Source organism: Apodemus sylvaticus, chromosome 18, assembly GCF_947179515.1.
Source record: "Apodemus sylvaticus chromosome 18, mApoSyl1.1, whole genome shotgun sequence".
In the NCBI taxonomy this organism is placed as follows: domain Eukaryota; kingdom Metazoa; phylum Chordata; class Mammalia; order Rodentia; family Muridae; genus Apodemus; species Apodemus sylvaticus.
The window spans coordinates 44,015,019-44,039,954 of NC_067489.1; the positions used below are offsets into that span (position 1 = coordinate 44,015,019).

Genomic DNA, 24,936 nt, shown 5'->3' on the forward strand with positions numbered 1-24,936 from the left:
TGATAGGTATCTTCCTCAATCACTCTGTTTCTGTTTGTTGTCATTGTTGTTTGTTTGAAACAGGGTTTCTGTGTCTGTGTAGTCCTAGAAGTCCTGGAACTTGCTCTGTAGACCAGACTGGCCTCAAACTCACAAAGATCTGCCTGCCACTGCCTCTGAGTGCTGGGATTAAAGGCACCCCGGCTTCTACCCTAAATCTTTCATTAAGCCTGGAGCTATCAACTGGGCTAGGCTAGCTGACAAGCAAGCTCCAGGGATCCCACTGTCTCTACCTTCCCAACACACCTGGTGCTTTACATGGGTACTGGGGATATGAGTTCAGGTATTCATGTTTATTCAGCTAGTACTTTACCAATTGAGCCATCTCCCAAGCTCCTTAACATCTTCTGAATATTATATTCATTTATGAACTCTTTTTACATCTTATTTACCTGTGTGTATTTGTGTGAATGTGGGTGTGTGTTCTTGAAAGCCAGAAGAGGGTGTTGGAGCATCTGGAGCTAGAGTTACAAGTGGCATGAGCCACCTGACTTGGAAGAGCAAGGGCTCTTAACTATCCAACCACTTCTTCATCACCTTTTAAAATGTACTCTCTAATCCCTCTATATATCAATGACTTAAGCATTCATCTTTAAATCGTCATCTTAAAGTATGCTATTAAAGTCCACTTACAAATATATTACTATGTAAACTTATTACTATGTAAGCTTTCTTTCTTTCTTTTTTTTCTTTTTCTTTTTTTTTTGGTTTTTTGGGTTTTTTTCAAGACAGGGTTTCTCTGTGTAGCCCTGGCTGTCCTGGAACTCACTGTGTAGACCAGACTGGCTTCGAACTCAGAGATCCGCCTGCCTCCACCTCCCAAGTGCTGGGATTAAAGGCATGCACCACCACCGCCCGTCTCTGTAAGCTTTCTAGAATGTGTAACAACTTAAATATAAAAGACTGAATTTCTTCTGACGCCACTTAAGTTACTGCCTATGAACAGAAGTCATATTTTAAAATGTCCCTAAAACTTACTAGAAGGGTTAAGAAAGCCTATAACAATATATTGTTCCAGTTGTTTGGTTCTTTTCCTCCTCAAAAGGATCTCCCACCCCAAACAGCACAACTCTACCAGACCCTTAACATGGCTCTTAACACCATTTTCACTTGCAAGAATACCGGTTAATGCTTTAGTTATCATGTAATTGATATGTAGTTTATCTTAAGAAGGCTAAATCTTCCCGTAGATCTAGGCCCCAAAACGTTTATCTGTTATACTTCTAGTTCAGTTTTCTCACCAAATGGATGACAGTGACCATGCCCTGATCCTACACCACTTCAGAAGCCCTCTTACTCCAGCTGCCCCAACCTGGAAAGCATCACATTGCTTTCCATGAATTCTCTCTCTTGAGGCCCAGAACAACTTCGACTCCCTCTGGATCCTGGCTGTGAAGAGAAATTACATGGTTCAGATGAAAAATATCACCTCCAGCTGTTATGCTCTTAATAAGCTTCTCGGGATGAAGTCAACATAACGGCAGAGAACTGCTGAGGATACTTTACCTAAGGTATCATTTTGTTAAGAACGTTTAGCACTGGGAGGGGTCATGACACAACAAGGAGATCTAGGATTTCTCAATTAGACCCTTCCTTGTGAACTACAGCCTGCAGGAAGCATCGCTAGTGTTGAATGTGTCTACTGCTAAAGTTTACCCCAACAGAAAATGGCCGGATCTTCACTCCCTTCAGGAGAGATAATGATAGATCTATCTGCTTCTGGAATCTACATTTAACCACTAAGGCTCTTCACAAGAGCAAACCACTTATCCTTTGAAAGCCTCTGTTGGAACTGGAAAAAAAATAAGAAATGCAAGAGCTCGAATTCCACACGCAACGAATAGTAGACATGTGTGTACTACATATACCATAGTCCCTTACATCCAACCAGGCAAAGGCGTTGGAGGCAAGCCGCTGCTCTAAGGAGTAAATTTGTCCTTCGAATATTCTGGGCCCCTGACATTCGATGCTGAGTGCTCATGTTTTCGTATATTATGAAAAACAAAAAACAAACAAAAAAACCCACTTCCCTGAGTCCGAGTCTGAAATAGGACCTAAAACAGTCCGAGATTTCAGTATGGTAGTCAGGACTTCTGACTGAGGGAGCAAGAGTTGGACGGAAGTGAAGACGGGCCTCGGTTCATTTGAGAGGAAGTAGAGATACCAAGTGCGGGGGGGGGGGGGGGGGGGGGGGGGGGGGGGGAGGGGTTCAGCCCTATTTTCCCCTGTCAGAGCTCTGACTGGCAGAGGCGTCTCCCTGAACGCCCATCTTTGCGACCCCGGCATCGGGCGTGGCCCAAAGACCTCTCTAAATTTACCTCAGTGGCGCAAGTCGGCGGGAGGCGGCGGAGCCGGAGATGGCGGGAAACAGAACTTGAAACCCCCGCGAGGGGGCGGAGCCGGAGGGGGCGTGGCTCTGGTGTGGGCCCTAGGTGAGCGGGGCCTGAGCTGCAGCGGCGAGGCTGCAGCTGAGGCTGAGACGACCAATCGCGAGCGGCGCGTGCCTGGTGAGGGTTTTGGGGGAGGGGGAGGGGAGGGAGGCCGAGAGGGGCGGGACGTGGGCGGGGCGTGGGCGGGGCCGGCGGTAGGCTGCTGTTGCAGTGTTGGTGTTGGTGGGGATCAAAGCCGAGTGTCCTGCGGGCGTGCGCGGTTCCCAGAGCTGTACGGTGAGTGTCTGCTCTCTTTGCGCCTTCAAAGGCCTGCATTGCCACCCGGAGCCCGCGCTCTCTTGCGGGGTCTGCAGCTCCTTGGTGGAGGCGGGGGAGACGGGCGATCTGGGCGGAGGATCCTTTGTGTTGCCTTCAGGCTTGCTCAGGCAAGCACTGAAGGCAGAGAAGCTGGAATCAGCGCCGGGAGCGCGATTGCGCGATCCCGAGCAGGGAGCCCAGTCCCGGGAGGCCGAACCGGTGTCCCTAAACCCGAGTGACCCGAGGCGGAACTCAGACCCTCGAGCCTGGCGCACGGGCCTCGCTGAGGCGCAAAAGGCGGAGTCCGGGGATCGGGAGATAGTCCCGGGCACAGAGCTTCAGGGGCGGGAGGGGGTGAATCCGTAGTGGGGATGAGCCTGGAAGCCCAGTGGCAAGAGGTGGCGTGGCAAGAGGTGGCGGGATCTTGGAGCTGCAGGCGGAGGTGTGGACTCGGCAGCATAGGATGGGTAGGGGAAGTTCTGATTGGGGCCTGGAGGCTATGCTGATGCTGACCTTGAGGCGGCTCTGAGGGACCCAAGCCTCCCTCAGTTAGAAGAGTATTTGGTCTCTACCTTTGGTTTCTCCAGTGCACTGTGATTTTCTTGGGGAGAGCTGATTTTAAGCATTCTCTTACTCTCCTTCTCACCTGAAGCCTGTCGTTGAATACTCCAACTCATTCCTTTGTTGGTCAGAGTCACTGTAGGAGCTCGCATTGACATCTTTTGGGCCATGTTCAGTTACTGTTTCTTCTTCATATTTATTAATTAGTTATTCTCCTCTGAAGCCCTACTGAGCAGCAGGGTTTTACCTCAGTCCCGTTGAGTCACCCAGGAAACGTTCTTCTCAGGCACCTCTCGTGGACCCAACTTCTTCCGCCGTTAGTCACCAAGCCTTGTAGACCTAGAGTCTGCCAGATTTGTGCCCACCTCAGGGAAGTGAAGTGGCTTCCTTGCAGGTCTCTGCCCCACCTGCCCCACCCCGCCCAAGGCCCCTCTCCAGTGCACTCTTTACAACGTGAACAAAAACAGTTGTCTAGAGATGTTCATGTTTACCCTTAAGTTTAAGGGTAAAACCTTCCCCTCTAACCCGGTTAACAAAGCCAAACCCTGGGTCTTGACTTTCCTCCCGCTTTATCTTTTATCCACGTGTCCTTTTCGGGTTTTCTTTGCAGCCCTCAGTCAACCTTCTCACACCCCCCCTTCCCCCCCCCCCCGTACATTTGCTTATGAATAGGAGTTGCTACAGAAATTTCACTTCTTAGTTAACAAATTCAAGGAGGTTAAATCTTCCCAGTCTTTTTTTGCGGCTGGCATTTCCTGAAAGCAGCTGTGTCATATCCTCGACTTTTGCTTGTTTATTGTTTGCCTCCAGAACTGTGAGCAAACACCACTTAGGCGCAAACTTTAGCCTGCCGTCCTTCCTCACTGTTTTTTTTTCTTTTGCCCACGTGACTGCTCAATCATTTGTTTTATTACAGCAAAATGATTGGCTAGAATGTGGATTAGGAGATATTGGTGGGTGGAAAATGTGGCGCCATTGTTACAGTATGAGTATACAAAATAGCAGAGATGCTAAGCTGGGGCCAGCCATTGGGAAGCCACTTTGGATGGCCGCGGCAGAAGCTGTAAATATGGAATGTAGAACCCTGTCCCAACCCAGTGTTGAAGCTTTGATTTGCTGTCCAGCAGAATAAGGCTTTTGGAAAGGGAGACTGTGTTTTAATGAGTGGAAGTATATTGAAATGCAGCAATCGAAATGATAACAAAGTAACAAGTGAAATTCTGCACCTAATTAAATCAAGTTGCTTTTGTGGTCCTGCAGAAAGGTTTTGCCTCCTGCCGTTTTTTTTTTTTAAGAAAGAACCCTGTATCTTTATCTGATAGAAGCAGTCCCAGGGCCACTCTACAGTTTCAGACCTAGCAACACATTCACTTCATCTCCTTTCTAAAGTTACAACAGTCTTTTCTTCAGACACATTGCATTAGTTCTGGTCTTCGTGTTAGATAATACTTAAAAGTTCTACCCCAGAGATAGAGGTAGAAAATGATGTGGAAATTCTTACATTCTTAAGTACTGTTTTATATAGTCATTCAACAGATTTTTAAAAAAAAAAAAATGGAAAGGAAAGGGTACTCAGTCTTCTGACTGTCTAAGGCCAGGGCCCCTGTGCTTACCTGTTCCTTCATAAATAAGTCATAATCTTTATTGCTCACAGGGTTTTGTAAAGATAAGATGAAACAGTATGTGTGATATTTTGTTAAGGGTGACATTCTACATAATAGTTCTTGTTTTGGCCTCATTGTTTTGCATATTGCCTGGAGAGCTTCTTTATTCTGCTAAAGTACAATGAAATTATCTAATAAAGACTGAACTTGGGCTTGTTAACGACTTCTTTACTGATGTTTTTAAATGCCAGCAAATGAGCTGGGTGGGGGTGGTGGTGGGGGTGGCGGGTGGTGGCTGCAGTGGTGGCTGCGGCAGCGCACGCCTGTAATCCCAGCACTTGGAAGGCAGAGGCAAGCAGATTTCAACAAAACAAACAAACAAACAAAAAACCTAAATGCCAGCGAACATGGATATAAGCTCTGTATAGGGGTAAGGTCTGTCTCTTCCACTACTTCATACACTCAGGGTCCAATGAAACATCTTCATACAGTTGATATTCAGTAGATTACATAGTTATCAGTAATTTTTATAAAAGACATCAACGATCTAACCCACTATACTTTTATTTCAACAACAAGTTGTTTTCAAACAGGTCAGTAATTCTTACACATCCCTAAGAGCTTATAGGTTTATCCTCTAAGGGGTTTGCCTGGGAGAGGATAAGACAGACCCTTTGCAGATAGTACAGACCACATTCTTTCCAGCTTGTGGCACAAGGACAGAGAGCTTCATCAGGCTGCTCTGCCTCCCTGGTTGTGTGGCCCATTCCAGAAACAAGAAAACAAGATGACTTATTTGTTCCTATGATACAATTATGTTCTCCATATTTTCTTCTCCTTCCCAGCTTTCTTCTCACTCTCACTATATTCTAAACATTAGAAAGTTGGCTTTATCAGACTCAATGACAGCAGCCAGTTCAATGAATCCCCCCAAAGGAACTGAGACCAGATGGGACAGATTTGAGAACAAAACCAACCACTGGTCATATACACTAAGAAATCTTTTCTTAGCCAGATGATTGTGAAACAGGTGCTCTTTCTGTTTCATTTACTTACTAAGAAAGTGCTTGCAAGTTCTCGATGATAGGTAGTAATTAGAATTCCGGTGTTTCTCAAATCATTACGCACAGATAGAGGTAGGCTTTCGGGAAGCCATTCTGCAGTGGCTTCATGTTCCTATCGATAGGAAGGTAGGTAGACATATAGGAAATATTTTAACAAATGCTTAACCAGATATGCATTTATAAGTAAATTACCTGGTGGGATGAGAAACATCATAATCATTATTACTGTTTTCTTTTTTGCAATAAATGTAGTAAGTGTTGACTTGTATTTGTGGTCAACTGTAGGTAGAATTATGAGAGAATAGAAATTGAATTGGTATTGAAATGTATAGATGTTTCATCATCCCCTGAATAGCACTGCATAAAATAACATAAAAATGTTATGTTGTACTAAGTATCATTAGTAATAAGTAGTAGGGATGCTTAGTTTATATGTAAATAATCCTCCCCCCACCCTTTTTTTTTTGGTTTATTTGAGACAGGATTTCTGTATTGCCCTGCCTGGCCTGGAACTCACTCTGTAGACCAGGCTGGCCTTGAACTCAGAAATCCACCTGCCTCTGCCTCTGCCTCCCAAGTGCTGGGATTAAAGTCATGCGCCACCACTGCCCGGCTAATACTACACTATTTTATACAAAGTACTTCAACTTGAATTTGCTATCTGAGGCAGGCTTTGGAGCCAGCCATCCACGAATACTGAAGAACAACTGTATGTTTGATTTCAGTTTTGAATGATCGGTTTCTACCATACCATATGTGTTTTTAAATCTCATCTTAGTGAGAGAACCTGGGCTTAGAGGTTTTTGTCCTATTGGGGTTAACTGTAGTGTTGTCACACCTACCCGATGCTGAGCAGTGTGCAGTCTATAGAATGGAGTTTGCTACATGGAGCAGGAGTCATGGCTCTGTTACTTAAAAGTGATGAACTCTCTGAGCTCCATTTAACTACGATCTAAAGTGTGAACCATTATGGGGGGGGGGGAGGGTGTTATTGCGAAGCCCAACTGAAAATACCCGTGTGCCGCTCATACACTGAAAGTAAGAGAAATAGTTACCTTGGCTACTACTTTGTTAAGTCTTTACTCCTAATCTTTGAATATTTATATCTAGGGGGATGATTCAGAAATGAAAAATGTTGAGCCTTCTGTGTCATGAATTTAGAAAACAGGCTGATGTCTGGCCTCATGAGGTCTCTGTAGGTCCGCCACCAGGTCAGCCCGATGATAGGGGACAAATTCGCCAATTAAGATTTTCCAAAACTTACTCTGGGGAGATGGCTCAGAAGGTAAAAAGTGTTTGCTCTGCAAGCATGGGGACCCAAGTTCAGATCCCTAGCACCCATAAAAACCAGATGTGAATTGTGGCTGTAACCCACCAGATACAAAGATCCCAGGACTCACTGCCTTAGTGTAGCCAAAAGAGAGAGCTCTGGGTAGGTTCAGTGAGAGACTTTTGTCTCAAAAAATAATGTAGTACGCAATAGAGGAAGATTCCAGAAAGCTACCTCTGGCCTCTCTGTGCACAGGTTAGGCAAGCACACACATCTCTAAAACTGGTTTGTCCTAATGTAACATCTCATTTTGAATCCCTATGATAGGCAAGTCTTCATCTATTTTATAATGGGTATTTGTCCTGTTCCAATCCATTATTGATGCATTATACCTCACTGTCTAATTTTGTATTTTAGAAATAACTTCCCTGTTCCTCTGCTTTTATTCTGAAAAGTACTCGTTCTGTCTTACTCTACAGTTTTGAGGAAAAATTGGCAAACAATTGTACAAATAGAAACCAAGTTCCAGGGGGCTGGAGAGATGGCTCAGTGTGGTTAAGAGCTCTGACTGCCCTTCTGGAAGTCCTGAGTTCAAATACCAGCAACCACATGGTGGCTCACAACCATCCATAATGAGATCTGATGCCCTCTTCTGGAGTGTCTGAAGACAGCTACAGTGTACTTACATATAATAATAAATAATTCTTTAAAAAAAAAAAGAAACCAAGTTCCATCCTCTCTCTTCTTTAAGGAGAATACAGCTTGAAGCATTTAAATGACAGTAGGTGTATGATGAAAGCATTTCTAAACTTCTGGTTGCTGTTGTTCCAGCCCAGTGATCAGGGAACTAGAGAAAGAAATGAGTGTAAAGTCTAAATTCTGACTTGTCCTGGAAGGTGAGGTGCGTTACTACAGCTTCCTAGTGACCGTTTTAAATGGATTTCATAACATCCGCCCGTTGGAATCCTAAACTGATGTAGGGATCTCCAGAAACATGCTGAGTCGGTTGCTGAGCCTCACTATATTGTTAAACCCTTCTTCTTTACTTTCTCTGTGTTAATATCTTCGGCTCCTGCTGTCATCTGGGATGGTCTATACATCCCTGAACAGATTTTTTTTTTTTTAATCCTTCGAAGATGAGATCAGCATCCCTAGAATAATTTGTATCCAGCAGGGTATTAGCTAATGGAGATGAGGTAATGCTAAGAGTCTTTCCCAAGAGTATGGATCTGGTGCCTCATGTGGGAAAAGCAGATGATGACAAATAGAGTCACTGCCCATGTGTCTCATGCTAGGAAGATTTTGATTTAGTATAAAAAATTAGTAGTGTATTAAAATGAGCTGATGATGGAGGCAGTTTACAATGTTCAAGTACTAAGAATGAAAAATGTTATATAATATGGTTTTTGTTCCTGAGACATCCTTATTAAACAGGGAAATAATATTTCAACCCTTGTCCTAATATATATATTATACATAATATATATTATATTTATACACAATATATACTTATATATAATGCATTATATATTTTATATTTATATATAATATTTTTTTTCTTTCATCTGCCAGTTTCTTTAGTAAAAGAAATTCAGCTGTTTTATGGCTAATGTCAAGGTGATTGTAGTTACTTTCATTAAGACTCATCTGTCTATGTTCCCAGTTTTAACTTTCCATAATGATTATAGAAAATTGGTTGGATATATGAAAAGGAAATGACCACTTAAAAGCCACCTAATATTTAGTTAAAATCCCTCATCGGTGGGGGCCAGCAAGATGACTCATCAAGTAAAGGTACTTTCTGCCAAGTCTGACAATCTAAGTTTGTTCCCCGAGATCCACATGGTGGACAGAGAGAACCAGAAACAGCTCCCAAGGTTTGTCCCCTGACCTCCCCACCCACATGCCCACAAATATACACTAAATTATTTTTTAAATGCAGTTTAGGTCTGAGCCAGGAAGAAAATGTAAAGTTCTGCAAGCTGGTTGCTAGGATGCGTACCTGGGTGTGCCAGTCAGGAGGGAATAGCTTTATCCTGTAACTTTAGTGCTGCCATGACACAAAAGGTTATTAAGAGTCCATTTTCCAGGGCCAGGCATAATGGCACAGACCTTTAGTCCCAGCACTCAGGAGGCAGAGGCAAGTAGATCTTTATGAGTTTGAGGCTAGCCTGATCTACAAAGCAAGTTCTAGGAGAGCCAGGACTGTTACCCGAGAAACCCTATATCAAAAGACTAAAACAAAAAGTCAGTTTTCCAGTCTGAGTGGCTATACTCGTTGTGGTTTTAGAAAGAGACTTTTAGGACCTTGCTGGCTGGTGAGAACCAGTGGCTACTTAGGATTCCCAAGAATACATTTTGAATTCTGGATGGGATAAACTCACAGAGAGGGACAATTTGAGGCAGACCATGGGGACACTGGCAGAAATTCTAGATTCAAATTAAGAAGTTATCTAATCTTGGTTTCTTTTTTTGTTTTTTTTTTTTCTTCTAATCTTGGTTTCTAATAACAAAAAGGCATTAATTTTTAGAGCAGTTTAGAGGAACCCTATATCTGTCTGGTCCTAAACAGACTCCCTCATTATTAACATTTACCAACTAGAGTAGTATATTGGTTAGAACTAATGAGCCTATGTTGACATCGTTAACACTAAGATGGCTAATCTCCGGTGTCAGCCTCACTATATCTAGAATGAACTACAATCCAGAAACATCTTGAGGCAGGAATTGAACCCGCCTGTACTCGATCTTGAGGTGGGATGACATGTTCTTTTAATCTGGATCAACAGGAGCCTTTAATCCAGAACTTGAGGTATAGTGGCCAGGCTTACAAAGATCTATAATGAAAAGGAATTAAAGAAAAGCCTAGGTGCAGGCGTACAGGCCTTTAGTTCTTCTTTGCTGCCTTCTGATTAAGATGTAGAACTCTCAGCTCCTTCTCCAGCACCATGTCTGCCTGCACACTGCCATGCTTCCCACCATGATGATAGTGGACTAAAGCTCTGAAACTGTAAGCCAGCCCCCAATGAAATTGTGTTCCTTTATAGGAGTTGTCTTGGTCATGGTGTTTCTTTACCCAAAGTCCTTTCGGTTGGTGGGGTTTGGTTGGTTTTGTTTTTCCAAGACAGAATTTCCTGAGTAGCTCTGGCTCTGGACTTAGTCTGTAAACCAAGCTGGCCCCAAACTCTATGAGTGCTGGGATTAAAGATGCACACACCATCATCACCTGACCATCCAAAGTCTTACAGTTTACAATCAAGTTGGTCCTGTCTGTTTTAAACTGGAGCAAATGTAAGATGGCTCTTATCCACTCCTGCAGGGTCTCACTGTTTTCAAACAACCTCCATGCTAAGTCCATCCCCCCTAGCCCTTGGCAATCACCGATCTGCTTAGGCTGCTGTGTTTTCATCTTTCCTGGAATGTTATAAAATAAGAATAGCGCTGTTAGCTGTTAGCCCTTTCAAAGCTGCTTCTTGGGCTGGAGAGATGGCCCAGCAGTTAAGAGCACTGACTGCTCTTCCAGAGGTCCTGAGTTCAAATCCCAGCAACCGCATGATGGCTCACAACCATCTGTACAGCTACAGTGTACTCATATACATAAAATAAATAAATCTGGTTTTGTTTTTTTTTTAAAGCTGCTTCTTTGACTTATTGAGAATGTGTTACAGTCTGCCTTGACTTCATGATAGATTATGTGAGCATCTCTTCTCATGCTTCTTTGATATCTGTTGAAGCCCACTGTGTTCTTTTCTTTGTTTGTTTGTTTGTTCGTTTGTTTGTTTGTTTCTTTCTTTCTTTCTTTCTTTCTTTCCTTCCTTTTTTTTCCTTTCTTCTTTTTAAGTACACATTTAACCATTGGAAGTATTCTTTTTTCACAGACCCAAATGTTTACTAAGCCCTTTGTGTTATATCTGCCTTTTGTCTGGACTTCTTGGTGATTGGTAGTATTCTCCAGTTACTCCAAATAACTCCACCTTGTTCCTCAAGCACAGACAGCTAAGTATTTTAGCTTGTGGTCTGGACACTTGGAAGAGGCATAGCTAGAGACAAACTGATCTTTCTTTGTGATATTTCTACTTCATAGGAAATTGAGACTTCTTAGTACCTAACATTTATTATCCCTAAGAAAGAAAAAGGCAGAGAAACCTAAACCTGGTTAAGGCAAAGAGGAGGCGCTGCTTTCTCAATGGAAGAGTGCCCTTTCACTCTTTGGTTTTATGAGACTGTGGAGCCGGCCTGGAACTTGCTAGGTAAATCAGACTAACCTCAAACTGACAGCAATCCTCTAGTCTTGTCTCCAGAGTGCTTCCATGTCTGTCTGTCTGCCTGTCTGTCTGTCTCCCTCCTCCCTCCCCTCTACTCTCTCTTCCCTCTCTCTCCCTCCCTCCTCTCTCTCTCTCTCTCTCTCCCTCTCCCTCTCCCTCTTCTCTCTCTCTCTCTCTCTCTCTCTCTCTCTCTCTCTCTCTCTCTCTCTCTCTCGGCCTAGGGATTTGTCCAGCACAGTCCTGGTGGCATGGCCTGCTATGGCTGACAGTAATTTTATAAAATAACATTTGATACTATTTTCTAACATTGAAACAATATAGAAAAACTGGAAGATATAGAAGAATGCTACAAAGTAAATTATTACCAGTGGCCTCTCAGACAGCCACTGGTAATAAATATAGTAATATGTAAAAAGAGAGCATGCGCATTAGCATTTATGTCGCTGACAAGGGATTCAAGGAAACCTTAAAAGAAAATAGCTGCAATAGCCAGGCAGTGGTGGCGCACATCTTTAATCCCAGCACTTCGGAGGCAGAGGGAGGTGGATTTCTGAGTTTGAGGCCAGCCTGGTCTACAGAGTGAGCTCCAGGACAGCCAGGGCTACACAGAGAAACCTTGTCTCAAAAAAATATATTTCTCTGTACTCAAACTCATTTTTTATGAATAATGCATATTCTTCCACTTCCTTACTTCCTCCCCCCCAGTGTGTTTATAGATGCTCTTAACTAGTCAGTTTACCACATCAAACTTGACGGTTTTTATGTGCAGATGAGGGGATTCTCCCAGAATATGCTCAGGAGGTCTCAGCAGTGTATGTCTATGTTAGTGGTATGAAACTGCCTCTCCTGCAGGCTCGCCAGCTTTGTGGTCGATGTTGTGTTGGTGTTGCTTGGTAGAATTTAGAGGTATGTCCACAGGAAACTAAAGGAGACATTTACAGTTTCTTGGCTCACAATGTAGCTTCTAACTATAAAGGAAATGGGGGCTATCCTGTGAGAAGCACCAAGTCCTCCTCATTTCACCTTCCCGGCCTCTCTGCTACCTCCCTCCGCCTACTGTGTACTGGAGCTGTGACCTAGTGGTGGTGGGGCACTTTCTTATGCCTGAGTCCCTGGATTAAATCCCCAGCACCTGTGTTGACCCTATTCTTACCTGAGGTAAATTCCCTATGTAGGCTGAACATCTCTTTGCATCACTTCAGAAACCCCAGGCTTCTTTGGCTCCTGCATTATTAATTTCCCATTCCTCCTGTGCCTTTCTCACCAACCTAAGAAAGGTGGCTTAACAAGGAGGACCCAGAGGCATGCTCTGCCCCTCACTCCCAACCAACTACTGTTCCATCCCCTTCACAGCCAAGCAAGAAAGAATGTTTCCTACTGATGGGAAGAGTTGTTTATATTGTAATTTTTCTCAGCCTTGGACAACCATTCTTTTAAAGTACAGTTTTCAAAAAAAATTAAAAACGTGACTGCTTGAATAGAAAATACAGCGGTGTCAAGACTTATTCAACTGCTAGTTGATTAATGGCACCGTAAGATCTTAAGTCCAGTTCAGAGGAGAACTGGAAGACCAAACAAATGGAAAGAGCTGAGCATATGCCGAGCAGTTCACTGGCAGTTATGAGATACCAGTGAATTTTGCTATCAGGTCTTCTGCTGGCTTCACTTCCTGTAATGGACTTGTAAACAGCAGGATGCCCAGACTGGCAAGTGTTCAGCTACAGCTCAGACCTCCATCATCTTCTCCCTGGGCTATTCCAGAAGTTCTCCCTGGCCGAGTGGTCTGGCCTTTCCTGAGTATCGCCCTGGCCCAGCACTAGTCAAACTGGTCTTTCTGTACTTTTAGCAGAACAGATTGTTTCCAGGCTTTTGATCTAGTTGATATCCAGCTGATACTTACCACCACTGTTGGTAGGTGGGGGTGGGGTTCTGTGTCATTCAGTTCTCTATAAATGTCACCTCTGAGATGACTCCCTGACCTCCTAGCTAAAGTAGCCCACACTACCAGTTTCTTTCCCCTTTTTTTTTGTCTTCCGCATGGCTCTGACAGTGTCTGAAACCCTGTTTTTCCTAACAGTCCCTACTATAGGCCAACGGTCCCCACTGTAACTGTGACTTTTTTTTTTTTTTATAAAGCCAGCGGCCTTCTTGCCTCATTTAAATTGGCCTTCTGACAAGATTGTGAACAGTGAGTGTTCCTTCAGGCTTCCTTGAGTCTTGGCACATCACCTCCACCCAGTTCTTTTTTCTTTCTAGACTTCAAGTTTCCTGAAGGTAGGAGTCGGGCACAAAGACTGCTCTCTAAATATTTGCTTGCTGACTTGAAACCATGGGGCATCCCATTAGTGCCCACATCCTGTGGTTTTCTAGACAGCAAAGAGCCTTCATAGGAATGTAAACCACTGACTGGCTTTTGAACATCCATGAAGCACTGTCCTCTTCTGTGGTCAGGCTGTAGTGCCGTCACTTCCTCTTCCCAGGAGCCTTTCTGTTCCCAACAGTATACTAAACAAGGAGGGAAGAAAGTAGGAAGTTAGCTTTGGAGCCTTCAGTTAGTCGGGTTGTAGTATTTCTGACCTCATCATAGAGCTGAGGTTAAAAGTTGTGTTGATTGAAATGTTTGACATAGCCAGGGGTTCTAGAGTCTGGAGATTCATTCGAGATTTTTAGTCCTTGTATTTCTGTTTGTCTGTCTCTTCTTTATTTGGGGAAGTATACTACCATGCCTTTTGGAGAACTCTAGAAGACAAGTAAGGAGCTGGCTTGCTTCAGGTAGCAGATGAGGAGAGGTGCCCAAGTCTTAGGACAGAGTCACTTAGTATCAAAAGTCAAGTGTCTGAGCATCTGGAGTTCTGTAAGTCCTTGGGGCTCTCACCATTGTGGTATAGTGTTGTGTGCACTTGACTGCTGAGGCTAGTTTGTTGACTGTTTTGTTTTAGTTGTCTTGAGCTGGGAGCCAGGTTCCAGTACATAGCTTGAGTGGTTGTGTGACCGGAGGAAGAAGGTATTATCTGTTTTGATTGCCAGGGACACACAAATGGAAAACCCTAACAAACAAAAAACCAATTGAGCTGCACACTCTGTTTTCTTGCTGTAATTCATAGTTAAGGAAGAATAAGAAAGGGGGCAGGGCCTCCACTGTGGTGCCACTGCAAAGGACCATTCTCCATATATCTGACTTATGGGGCCAATAACATTCAATATAAAACAGAACTTCAGGAGAAATCAGTGTGGCATTGCTAATACACAGCAGTGTCTCTGTAAAGATTTGTTATGAGTAACTTCTCTTTTTCCCTCTATTCTAGCTAAGAAAAGTGACCATGGAGAACAACAAAACCTCAGTGGATTCAAAATCCATTAATAATTTTGAAGTGTGAGTATTCATTTATTTGTATTTGTCGTTGTTGTTTAAGGCAGGTTCTCTACCTACCCCAGGCTAACCTGGAGCTCTGTAGTCCAGGTTGGCTTCAAACTTGTGATGGCCCCCTGATGCCTGTTTTCTAAATGCTAGAAAAATAGTCGAGTTGCTGTGCCTGGTGAAATCGGTATAAATATAATTCTGTATAGTCAAAGAAAGATGGGTTTGCGTAATACAGCTCACTCTGAGGATGGAGAAGCAGAGGGAATAAGGGCTTTTACACCCGAGAAACCAGGCTACCTCCTGCCCTAGCAACTGTGCAGCTTTATGTAAACTCACATCTCCAGTTTTCATCTTGAAGGCAAGGAGGTTGGTTAGGTCCTCCTGTGTTAAGTGCAAGTGGTTAACTAGAAGTTTTTATCCCTTATCCAGAACCTACGATATTTTAGACTTTGGACTTTCAGATTGGAACATATACACATATATACAACAAAAATGCCTTAGAACTGGGACTCTAGCCCTGTGTGTGTGTGTGTGTGTGTGTGTGTGTGTGTGTGTGTGTGTGTGTTTTCAGGTGTGTATGTATTACAGTGCACGTATGGAGGTTATAGGCCAACTTTTCCTTGGTTCTGCTGCAGACTAATTCCGCTTAGTCAAGCTCTGGCCTATTCTCCTGTCTACACCTCCCATCTTGTAGCAGGGGTGCTGTGAATGCAGATGTGAGCCACCTCTTAGAGCAGTAGCTCTCAACCTTCCTAATGCTACAACCCTTTAATACAGATCCTCAGGTTGTGGTGAACCCCACCCACAACCATAAGATTATCTTCACTGCTACTATATAACTGTAATTTTACTGCTGTTATGAATTGTAAATATCTGATGTACAGGAGGGATATCTACTGATCTGCGACCCTTATGAAAGGGACATTTGACTTCCCAAGGGGATCGCAACCTACAAGTTAAGAACCCCTCTGACACAATTAGCATAACAAATGACTCCCATGAAGAAGTAAGGAGAGGGTCCTGATCCTGGAAAGACTTGATCTAGCATTGGAGGAGAGTATTATGAGAGTATCAGGACAGAGAAAAAGGAGAGGTGATTGGAGAATGAGTGGAGAGAAGAAGAAGGTTTATGGGACATATGGGGAGGGGGGAACTGGGAAAGGGGAAATCATTTGGAATGTAAACAAAGAATATATAAAATAAAAATATATAATTTAAAAAAATATTTATTTATATAAAAAAAAGAACCCCTCTGACTTAGAGCTTTCTATATAGTTTCCAGGGATTGAACCCCAGAGCTGTTTGGACTGCTTAAAAAGCGCTATTACCTTCTGAGTTGTCTCCCTGGCCTATAAATTCTAAATACTATGAATTCGTTGCTGTTTCATAGAAATTCTAGACATGCAGCCAAAGCTAATTTTGTGTAATATGTTTACTGTGCCTGCGTTTTGCAAGTGGCCCATTAAATGGGACTTGGTGTGGAATTTTCCACTTGTGGCATTATGATGATTTTCAAAAACTTGCCAGTCTTGGAGCATTTCCAATTGTAGATCTCTGTGTGAACTAATTTTCTCTATAAAGGGTGGGGCCTCTACCTCCAACAAATATAATGGCTCTTTTTTGTCTGCCTTTGACCCCTTCATTTACTGCTTCTACCCTGTCTACCATTGTCTTTAGCAATGAGTATGTGTCCTTCACAGTGTTGATGTTTGGCTGTCCTAGAGTCCTCCTAGATCCTGGGTCAGGCTTGTGCTCAGTCTGTCACAGTTGTTGGAATGCAGCCACACCTTTATAAGCATATTGCCCTGGGCTAGTTTCACCCAGCCACATTGAGGCTGTACTAGAGTATAGCCTATGAGCCTCCCTATCTGGACGTTTAAGAAAATGATTACTGACCTCTGATCTACCTGGCTAACATTTTTGTATACGTGACTTTTACCCAAGTGGTTTCAATGATTTATGATAATTCAACTGTGTTTTAATAAGTTATTCATTGGTTCAGCTTATAAAGTTTAATGACTGATTTAGTGACTGAGTCTTAGATAAGTAGACTTCCCAGGGCCAGTGTAGGCTACCTATAGCAAAACTCTTCCTCAAAAAACAAAATCGTAAAAAAAAAAAATAAATAAAAAAAAAAATTTAAAAAAAGAAAAAAGAAAAAAAGAATTGTACTTTTATTGTGAAGAAGCGATTATTTCATACAATTTTTTTTAAAGATGTAGTTGGTAAAACTGTATTGGACTTTACAGGAAACCTTGTGTCCATCATAAAATCTGAACCCCCTTCAGCATTTACTCAGCCTTGGTAGGTTATTTCCTCATCAGTTGAATGGGTTGTCCTGAGTGTATTTATCCTTTTTTCCCTCCTTGGTGATTGGGATCAACCCCACATGCTGTGAAATTTGAATGAAGGAAAGATGTAATACGAAGTTGATGCATTGATAGTCTTAAACAAATGTTAACTGTTCTGACAAGTCATAAAAGTTGTATTAATATAAATCCTCACTTCTACCTTTGTAACCGTCATTTGATTTCCATGCAGAAAGACCATCCATGGAAGCAGGTCAATGGACTCTGGAATCTATCTGGACAGTAGTTACAAAATGGATTATCCTGAAATGGGCTTGTGTATAATCATTAATAATAAGAACTTCTATAAAAGCACTGGTATGTATCTAATGTAATGTTTTAAACATTTCAAATATTGATGCCGTTTACACTGGGCCGTAGTTGACAAGCAAGAGCTGTGGTGACTAATTATGAGTCAGTAAACTGATACGGAAAAGTCATAAGGTAGAGATGCTCTGGAAACTTACAGGTCCCATATTCAGTGAACCCTTCTTCCGTGTTGGACATCAGTTAACTCATCTTCCATGTTGGACATCTGCCTCTCCTGTGACTGCAGAAGCTTGGGTTCTGCTGCTGCCCAACAGAACCAATGCCTTGAGGCCGAGTGATGGGAGAAAGAAAGGTTCATGAGCAACAAGCTGGCAGGGATGAAGATGACTGACTGGCATCTGAGGCTCTCTGCCCTAGGGCAGCTTACAAAGTCAGGCCTTTAACTCACAGCCTCAGGCAAGTGGGCCCCAAGGTCATTCCTGAGCCAGTTCTAGAATACAAATTAAGGCCTCTTTTCTCAGGATACCAAGCTGTCCCCACCCTGTGTCGTGTTTCCCATTTTCAGTGCTACGTGTCCAGCTACAGGGAAAGTGTGCTTCTGTGTTTACAACTACTGTTTAATTGAGGCCTTCACCCCAGCCTGAGAATGAGCGCACAGTGGAAGCAGTAGTGTTTAAGATAACTCTACTAGTAGTGTTAGGATATGACTCAGGACTTGTACTGTAGCTCTACCACGCTCCCAATGGAAGGCTACACATCCGGAAGTATGTGGGCAGCAGGAAGTGGACTTACTAGGTTTTGTTGTTGTTTTGATGTTTTGTTTTGGTATTGTGTTTTTTCGAGACAGAGTTTCTCTTATGTAGTCCTGGATGACCTGGGATTCACTCTAAAGACCAGGCTGGCCTCGAACTCAGATCTGTTTGCCTCGGCCTCCTGAGTGCTGGGATTAAAGGTCTATGCCACCATTCCTGGCTTTCCTTCCTTCTTTTAAATCCAAGTTTCTCCCATGCTGAGCACGCAGTACACCCAGAGCAGGATTCTAGGTTTGTTTATGCTCAGCATCCCTTGTGTACAAATAAAGCCAGTAAGCACCTTGTGATGGTTGGAAAAACTGAATGTTACCCATATAGCAGAATACCTGATAGGCAATACTAATCTGATTTGTACAATGTACAAGCAGTACTATGTCTTACAACTGATTCAACATTGAACAACTAGAGTATCTGTGTAAGCTACATAAACCAAACTTAGATCACATACTTTTTTTTCTATCTTCTAAAATTATTTAGTAATTATGAATGAATGAATGAATGAATGAGAAAGCAACATAGTGTTCCATCACATAAATGAATTACAGTTTATGAAACAAACCTCTGTTGCCAGGCAGCTGAAAGCCCCTCTTATTTATGTTCAATGTTCAAGCTGCTGTGGAAAATATCCCTGTCATGGCAGCTCACAGCAGCCAATACAATGAGGTGTCTTGTGTGCCAACAATATAGACTATCACCATGATGAAAAGAAGGAGGTCAGCATTTAACAGGAAGAGTTTATTGGTTGTGTGAATGGCCGCATAGTTCATTTATTCTCAAAGCAGTTATTCATATAAAATGCAATTAAGAGCTCTTTCTGTCCCAAGGAATGACATCTCGCTCTGGTACTGATGTGGATGCAGCCAATCTCAGAGAGACATTCATGGGCCTGAAATACGAAGTCAGGAATAAAAATGATCTTACTTGTGAAGAGATTATGGAATTGATGGATAATGGTAAGACTTAATCAATTATAAGCAATTGAAAGCTTCTGTGAGCAGTGGATGGCAACTCACAGCTGGTCAAAGAACAGAGATTAAGTGTCTGCAGAGCTCAGTCAGAACGGGACTCCTAGACCCCAACCCACACACACCCAAGGCTCAGGCACCATTGCAGAAGACGGGCAGAGAGAGTGTAAGCAGGGACTCCCAGCAGTCTGCATTCTTACACGGAAGGGAGCCTGGGGAGCTATGACTGCTGGAGAAGGGAGAGCCCACTTTATTTAGGGGCGTGGTCCCTGATTGGTTGGCCGTGCTCCAGTGGATGGGCCCACTCTTGACTGTCTGTGGCCAGCACAAATTGGACCCTATGTTATTTTTTTTATTTAAAAAGGGGAAGGGTGCATAAAGTTGGGTGGAATGGGGGATGTGCATGTGTGAATATGATCAAAATTGTATGTATGGAGTTCTCTAAGAATGACCTTCTTTGGGTAATTTTACTTTATGGTCTAGTTATAATTTTAGAGATAGTGAAGTATGAAAATTATAGAATTATACTGTACATTATTCTGATTGGTTTTCTTTGTTGGTTTGTGTTTTGTTTTGTTTTTGAGATACAGTCTCACTATGTAGACAGGCTAGCCTCCAGCTTACAAAGAGCCACCTGTCTCTGCTCTGTGGCAGGAGTAAAGGCGTGCACTACCACCCAGCTGCTTATATTTTTTTTAGAAAACAGTAAAAAGAAAAAATTGTTAATTATGTCATTCCCTAAAAGTGGTTCCAAATGTGTTAGTCTTGGATGCTCTTGAAATTCTATTCTTAGCTTCTTCATCTCGTGGTCATTGTGTAACAGTAACCTAGGATCTCAGAAAGCTAAGACCCTGAAGTCAAAGCCATCTTAGTCCAGTGAGAAAGCTAGATACAAATCAGACCACCACGGGTTCTCTGCTGTTTTCTCATACAGTGCAAAGCGGCCAAGTGCCTTCCTGTCTCTGCTCTGGTTTGTCTTACTTCTGAATGTCTTTCCAGTTTCCAAGGAAGATCATAGCAGGAGGAGCAGCTTTGTTTGTGTGATTCTAAGCCATGGCGATGAGGGAGTAATTTTTGGGACAAATGGGCCTATTGACCTGAAAAAACTGACTAGTTTCTTCAGGGGCGACTACTGCCGGAGTCTGACTGGAAAGCCGAAACTCTTCTTCATTCAGGTATCGCTGCTGACAGCTTGGTGCTCAGTTAAAGAGATTAACTTATTTAAATATCGGCATTTACCTTACCGTTGGTTCTGGGCTTATAGAACTGTTAGGTTTTTATTTATTTAAACGGCCATTTAGGGGATCTGGAATACACCTCAGTGTTTCTCTCAGTCAGGGTTTCTATTCCTGCATAAAACATCATGACCAAGAAGCAAGTTGGGGAGGAAAGGGTTTATTCAGCTTACACTTCCACATTGCTGTTCATCACCAAAGGAAGTCAGGACAGGAACTCACGCAGGGCAGGAGCTTGGAGGCAGGAGCTGATGCAGAGGCCATGGTGGGTGATGCTTACTGACTTGCTTCCTCTGGCCTGCTCAGTTTGCTTTATAGAACCCATGACCACCAGCCCAGGGATGGCACCACCCACAGTGGGCTGGGCCCTCTCCTCCTTCCTCCCACCATCACTAATTGAGAAAATGCCTTACAGCTGGATCTCATGGAGACATTTCCTCAAGGGAGGCCCCTTTCTCTGTGATAACTCCAGCTTGTGTCAAGTTGACACACAAAACCAGCCAGTACAGTGTTGCTCTTATATCAGAGAAAACCCCTAGTTCTCAGACCACACTTACAGTTTTCAGATGTAAATTATGTGTGTCCACATATATGCTTTATAAGAGGTGTATGTCTTCCGACACCCAGGCCTGCCGGGGTACAGAGCTGGACTGTGGCATTGAGACAGACAGCGGAACTGACGAGGATATGACATGCCAGAAGATACCAGTGGAGGCCGACTTCCTGTATGCTTACTCCACAGCACCTGGTGAGAATATGTCAAGGGTTGGTAACGTATGTGTGACTTTGTGACACATTATAAAGCTGAGCAGTGAGGATTGTTCTAAAGGGTGGTAAGATGTCTATATACCCTTCACAAAGGTGCCCTTAACACCCCTAAAATAACTAACCGGCCATCTTGATTATTCTTCTATTGCCGTGATAGCACACCATGACCAAGGCAACGTACAAAAGAAAATGTTTAATTTGGAACCGGTGATGGCAGGGGGTTAGAGTTCATGGGCCATTGTGGCAGGAACAGGGGTGGGGTGGAGTGGCCTGGGCCTGGCAGTAGACAGGTAGGCTCTGTGTGCATACCGTAGTCAGAGAAAACCTAACTCTCACAATTGTCTTTTGAATTACACACACTCAAGAAGTATACAGATAGATAGATAGATAGATAGATAGATAGATGCATGCATACACACACACACACATATGCATAGATCTATACACGCAAGATACATAGATCTATTAAAAATAAATAAAATATACTCACCTCGTTTATTTTATCCAGTAGGTATCTTTCCAAGCAGTGTACTTTTTTTTTTAAAGATTTATTTATTTATTATATGTAATTACACTGAAGTGGTCTTCAGACACCCTAGAAGAGGGAGTCAGATCTCATTACGGATGGTTGTGAGCCACCATGTGGTTGCTGGGAATTGAACTCAGACCCTTCGGAAGAGCACTCAGTGCTCTTAACCACTGAGCCATCTCCCCAGCCCCAACAGTGTACTTCTCAGCTAAACACAATGAATCCAATAATTAATCTGAAAATAAATTAAAAGACACTTATTTTTTTTTCTTTTGGGGCTTTTTGAATACCTTTTTTTTATATTCTTCCAGATGCCCCATTGGCAAACTCATGTCATTTTTGAAGTGTGTGTCTATAAGGGGCTGAGTAGACACTTAGTAGTTACGGCACTTGTCACTTGCGCCGAGGACCTGACTTCGGGTGCTCACATCCACATGGACGCTCACAGCCACCGGTAGGTAGCTCTGATTGCAGGGGTTCTGACTCCCTCTTCCAAGCCACGTGGGCATAGGATACTTTTGTACTACACTTACATGCAGGCAAAGAAATCAGACACATCACATGAATACGTAAAGGAACATTTTTTTTAAAGTGTGTGTATGTAAGCAGTTTATTTCCTGCCAGAGCCAGTATTAACCTCAGGTGAGCTCTGATTGAAACACCGTGACACCTACACAGTCCCATTTAGATAGCTTTGCTTTTATATTGTCGTATCTTCCTCCTCACCTGACCTGTAGGAAAGAGAGCAGAGAGTAGAACTGAGGAAATCAAAGGCTGTCAGTCCTGGACCCTGGATTGCCTTTCTTTTCCAGCTGAGGGCGGTGAGGTCTGGAAACCAGAGGTGTTCATCCTTTTTCCTTTGTGTGGTTTCTAAGACTGAGGAAGCTTAGGTTTATGTTGATCGTTATGGTCATATCAGCATGCGTAGACTCCTCCAAGGCGATGCTGGGCGTAATTTCAGATACAGTCCTTCGTCTTTTGCCCCATAGGTTACTATTCCTGGAGAAATTCAAAGGATGGCTCGTGGTTCGTCCAGTCACTTTGCGCCATGTTGAAACTGTACGCCCACAAGCTGGAACTGATGCACATCCTCACTCGAGTTAACCGGAAGGTGGCCACGGAATTTGAGTCCTTCTCCCTGGACTCCACTTTTCACGCCAAGAAACAGATCCCATGTATTGTGTCTATGCTCACAAAAGAACTGTACTTTTATCACTAAAAGAATGATTGGGGGTGCCGTGGGGGCATTTTTCTGTTTTGTTTTGTTTTTTATTGTTGTTTTGAATGCCAAATAAGAAAACTGTCAGGGAGACTTTCTTTCCCTCTCATTTAAATCAAATCTGTTGTTCCACATGGTCTATGAACAATACAGCTACCTCAGCTTCGACATCAGGTAGTTGAAATGAAATTTAATTAGGAACAGATAAATGTCAATAATGGTACTATCATCATAGAAGAAATTACAAAGTTACCCTTTTATAATTAGCAAAATTTGGCAATACTATGAATTTTGAAGTAATAATGAAGCAGAAAGCTTTCCAGTAATGATTTTATACTCCCTACTTCTATTAAGAATGTTGTTCTAGCCGGGCGGTGGTGGCACACACCTGTAATCCCAGCACTCTGGGAGGCAGAGGCAGGCAGATTTCTGAGTTCGAGGCCAGCCTGGTCTACAGAGTAAGTTCCAGGACAGCCAGGGCTACACAGAGAAGCCCTGTCTCGAAAAAACCAAATCCAAAAAAAAAAAAAAAATGTTGTTCTAGTTTTGAACATAGAAACAATAATGTCAAATGATACGTCTTAGAACTTGAATCCATGAGCAGAGTCAAAGGCTTGAACCCTTGTCTTAGAACTGATACATAGGAATAAAGAGTTGGCCCACCATAGCCTACATTATTGCTACTGGTTTTATGACAGTTGTCCAGGGCACGTATTTGTTATTTAAAAAAATAATCATGTTTTATTATTGGAACAAAATAACTTGAGTATTTATGTGAGAGGAAAATGATGTGCGAACTTGGTTGGCTCGCTGAAGGCTACCATCCATCCGTCAGAAGCAAACATGACGGCAAGGTGCTAAGACCCACCAGCATTGGTTTCTTACTCATTCTTATACAAATGAGCTTAGTGTTCCAGACCAGCAAAATATCTAAAGAGCGGCTATATAACAGCCTCAAATTGTTTATTATTAGAATGAAATAGAGGAATTCTACAGGGATATATCCTAATACCAGTTGTCAAACAGACATAAAAGAGAGATGAAATCGACTGTAATTGGAGAGAAGATGTTTTGAGCCAGAGCAGAGACTTGGCAAAGCCATGGCAGAGCTGGACTCACCCTGTGAGTGGGTGCTGGTTTGTGTGGATGAAGTTACCACCGAAGAAAGTGAACCAGATCAGAACCATCTGCACAAAGGCTTTCACGGGAGCGTCTCAAAGTTCACTGAACTCCTCGTAGAGAGTCTGTAGCATGCTGACTTTTTTGTTGAAGTTTACAATGAAAGGAAAATAATGGTGATACTTGTATCGGCATTAGAAATGGAAGGGCTGTGCACACAGGACTTGGAGAGCATCCAGGGGGCCCTGCAGCCCAGGTGGAGAAGCTAAAGACTGGCACCATCCCCATCAGGGAGACTGTGCCCCAGGCTCCCCTATCCTGGAGGTGCTGAGTCATTGCACACTCTCCCAGCATTCCACACCAGCCTCCCTTCTGCACAAAGAACGGAAGCAATTCACATGATAACTGATAGATTCTTGTTTAGACTGAATTTATTGTTAACTCTTTCTAAGTAAATACAGCATGCAATGGTATTTTAAAGTGTATTACCATGTGACGATTTTATAAAAGTTTGTTATCTTGCATTTTTATTTCAAAACATAAATTCAGATTTAAAATTATCACTGTATTTGAGGGGTTTATTGTTGTTGTCGTCGATAATCTTGATGTTGTAATAATGAAGTGAAAGTTAGATAATTTTGACCCAGAGTTTAATTTGGGAGCGTGAAAGAGGATGCAGCAGACCTTAACCTAGTATTTTAAGGTGTTGGCAAGTGGAAAGCCTAAGGAGATGGATATGATTTAAACCCAGAAGAAGAATATGGGGGGGTGGGGACTTATCTTTCAATATTATATATAATCATAACCACAGCTTCTATAA

General features: G+C 42.8%; 2 protein-coding genes across 4 annotated transcripts in view; one reads left to right on the plus strand and one right to left on the minus strand.

Moving 5' to 3' along the window:
- The window catches only part of Primpol (primase and DNA directed polymerase), a 37,556-nt gene extending 35,018 nt beyond the window's left edge, over window positions 1-2,538 (minus strand). The window contains exon 1 of one of the 3 annotated variants that reach the window (XM_052162491.1): window positions 2,358-2,536. The gene's annotated coding sequence lies outside the window, so the exon portion shown is untranslated. Of the gene's footprint in view, window positions 1-1,280; window positions 1,435-2,357 lie in introns of those variants that run through there. The other 2 variants (XM_052162492.1, XM_052162493.1) reach the window with 2 other exon arrangements.
- A 78-nt stretch (window positions 2,539-2,616) lies between these two features.
- Window positions 2,617-24,676, plus strand: Casp3 (caspase 3). Its single transcript, XM_052162497.1, has 7 exons — window positions 2,617-2,705; window positions 14,796-14,863; window positions 17,393-17,517; window positions 19,106-19,234; window positions 20,246-20,421; window positions 21,109-21,229; window positions 22,768-24,676. The coding sequence occupies exons 2-7, from the start codon at window positions 14,811-14,813 to the stop codon at window positions 22,995-22,997; spliced, it is 834 nt and encodes a 277-aa protein (XP_052018457.1). The 5' UTR covers window positions 2,617-2,705; window positions 14,796-14,810; the 3' UTR covers window positions 22,998-24,676.
- The last annotated feature ends 260 nt before the right edge of the window (window positions 24,677-24,936 follow it).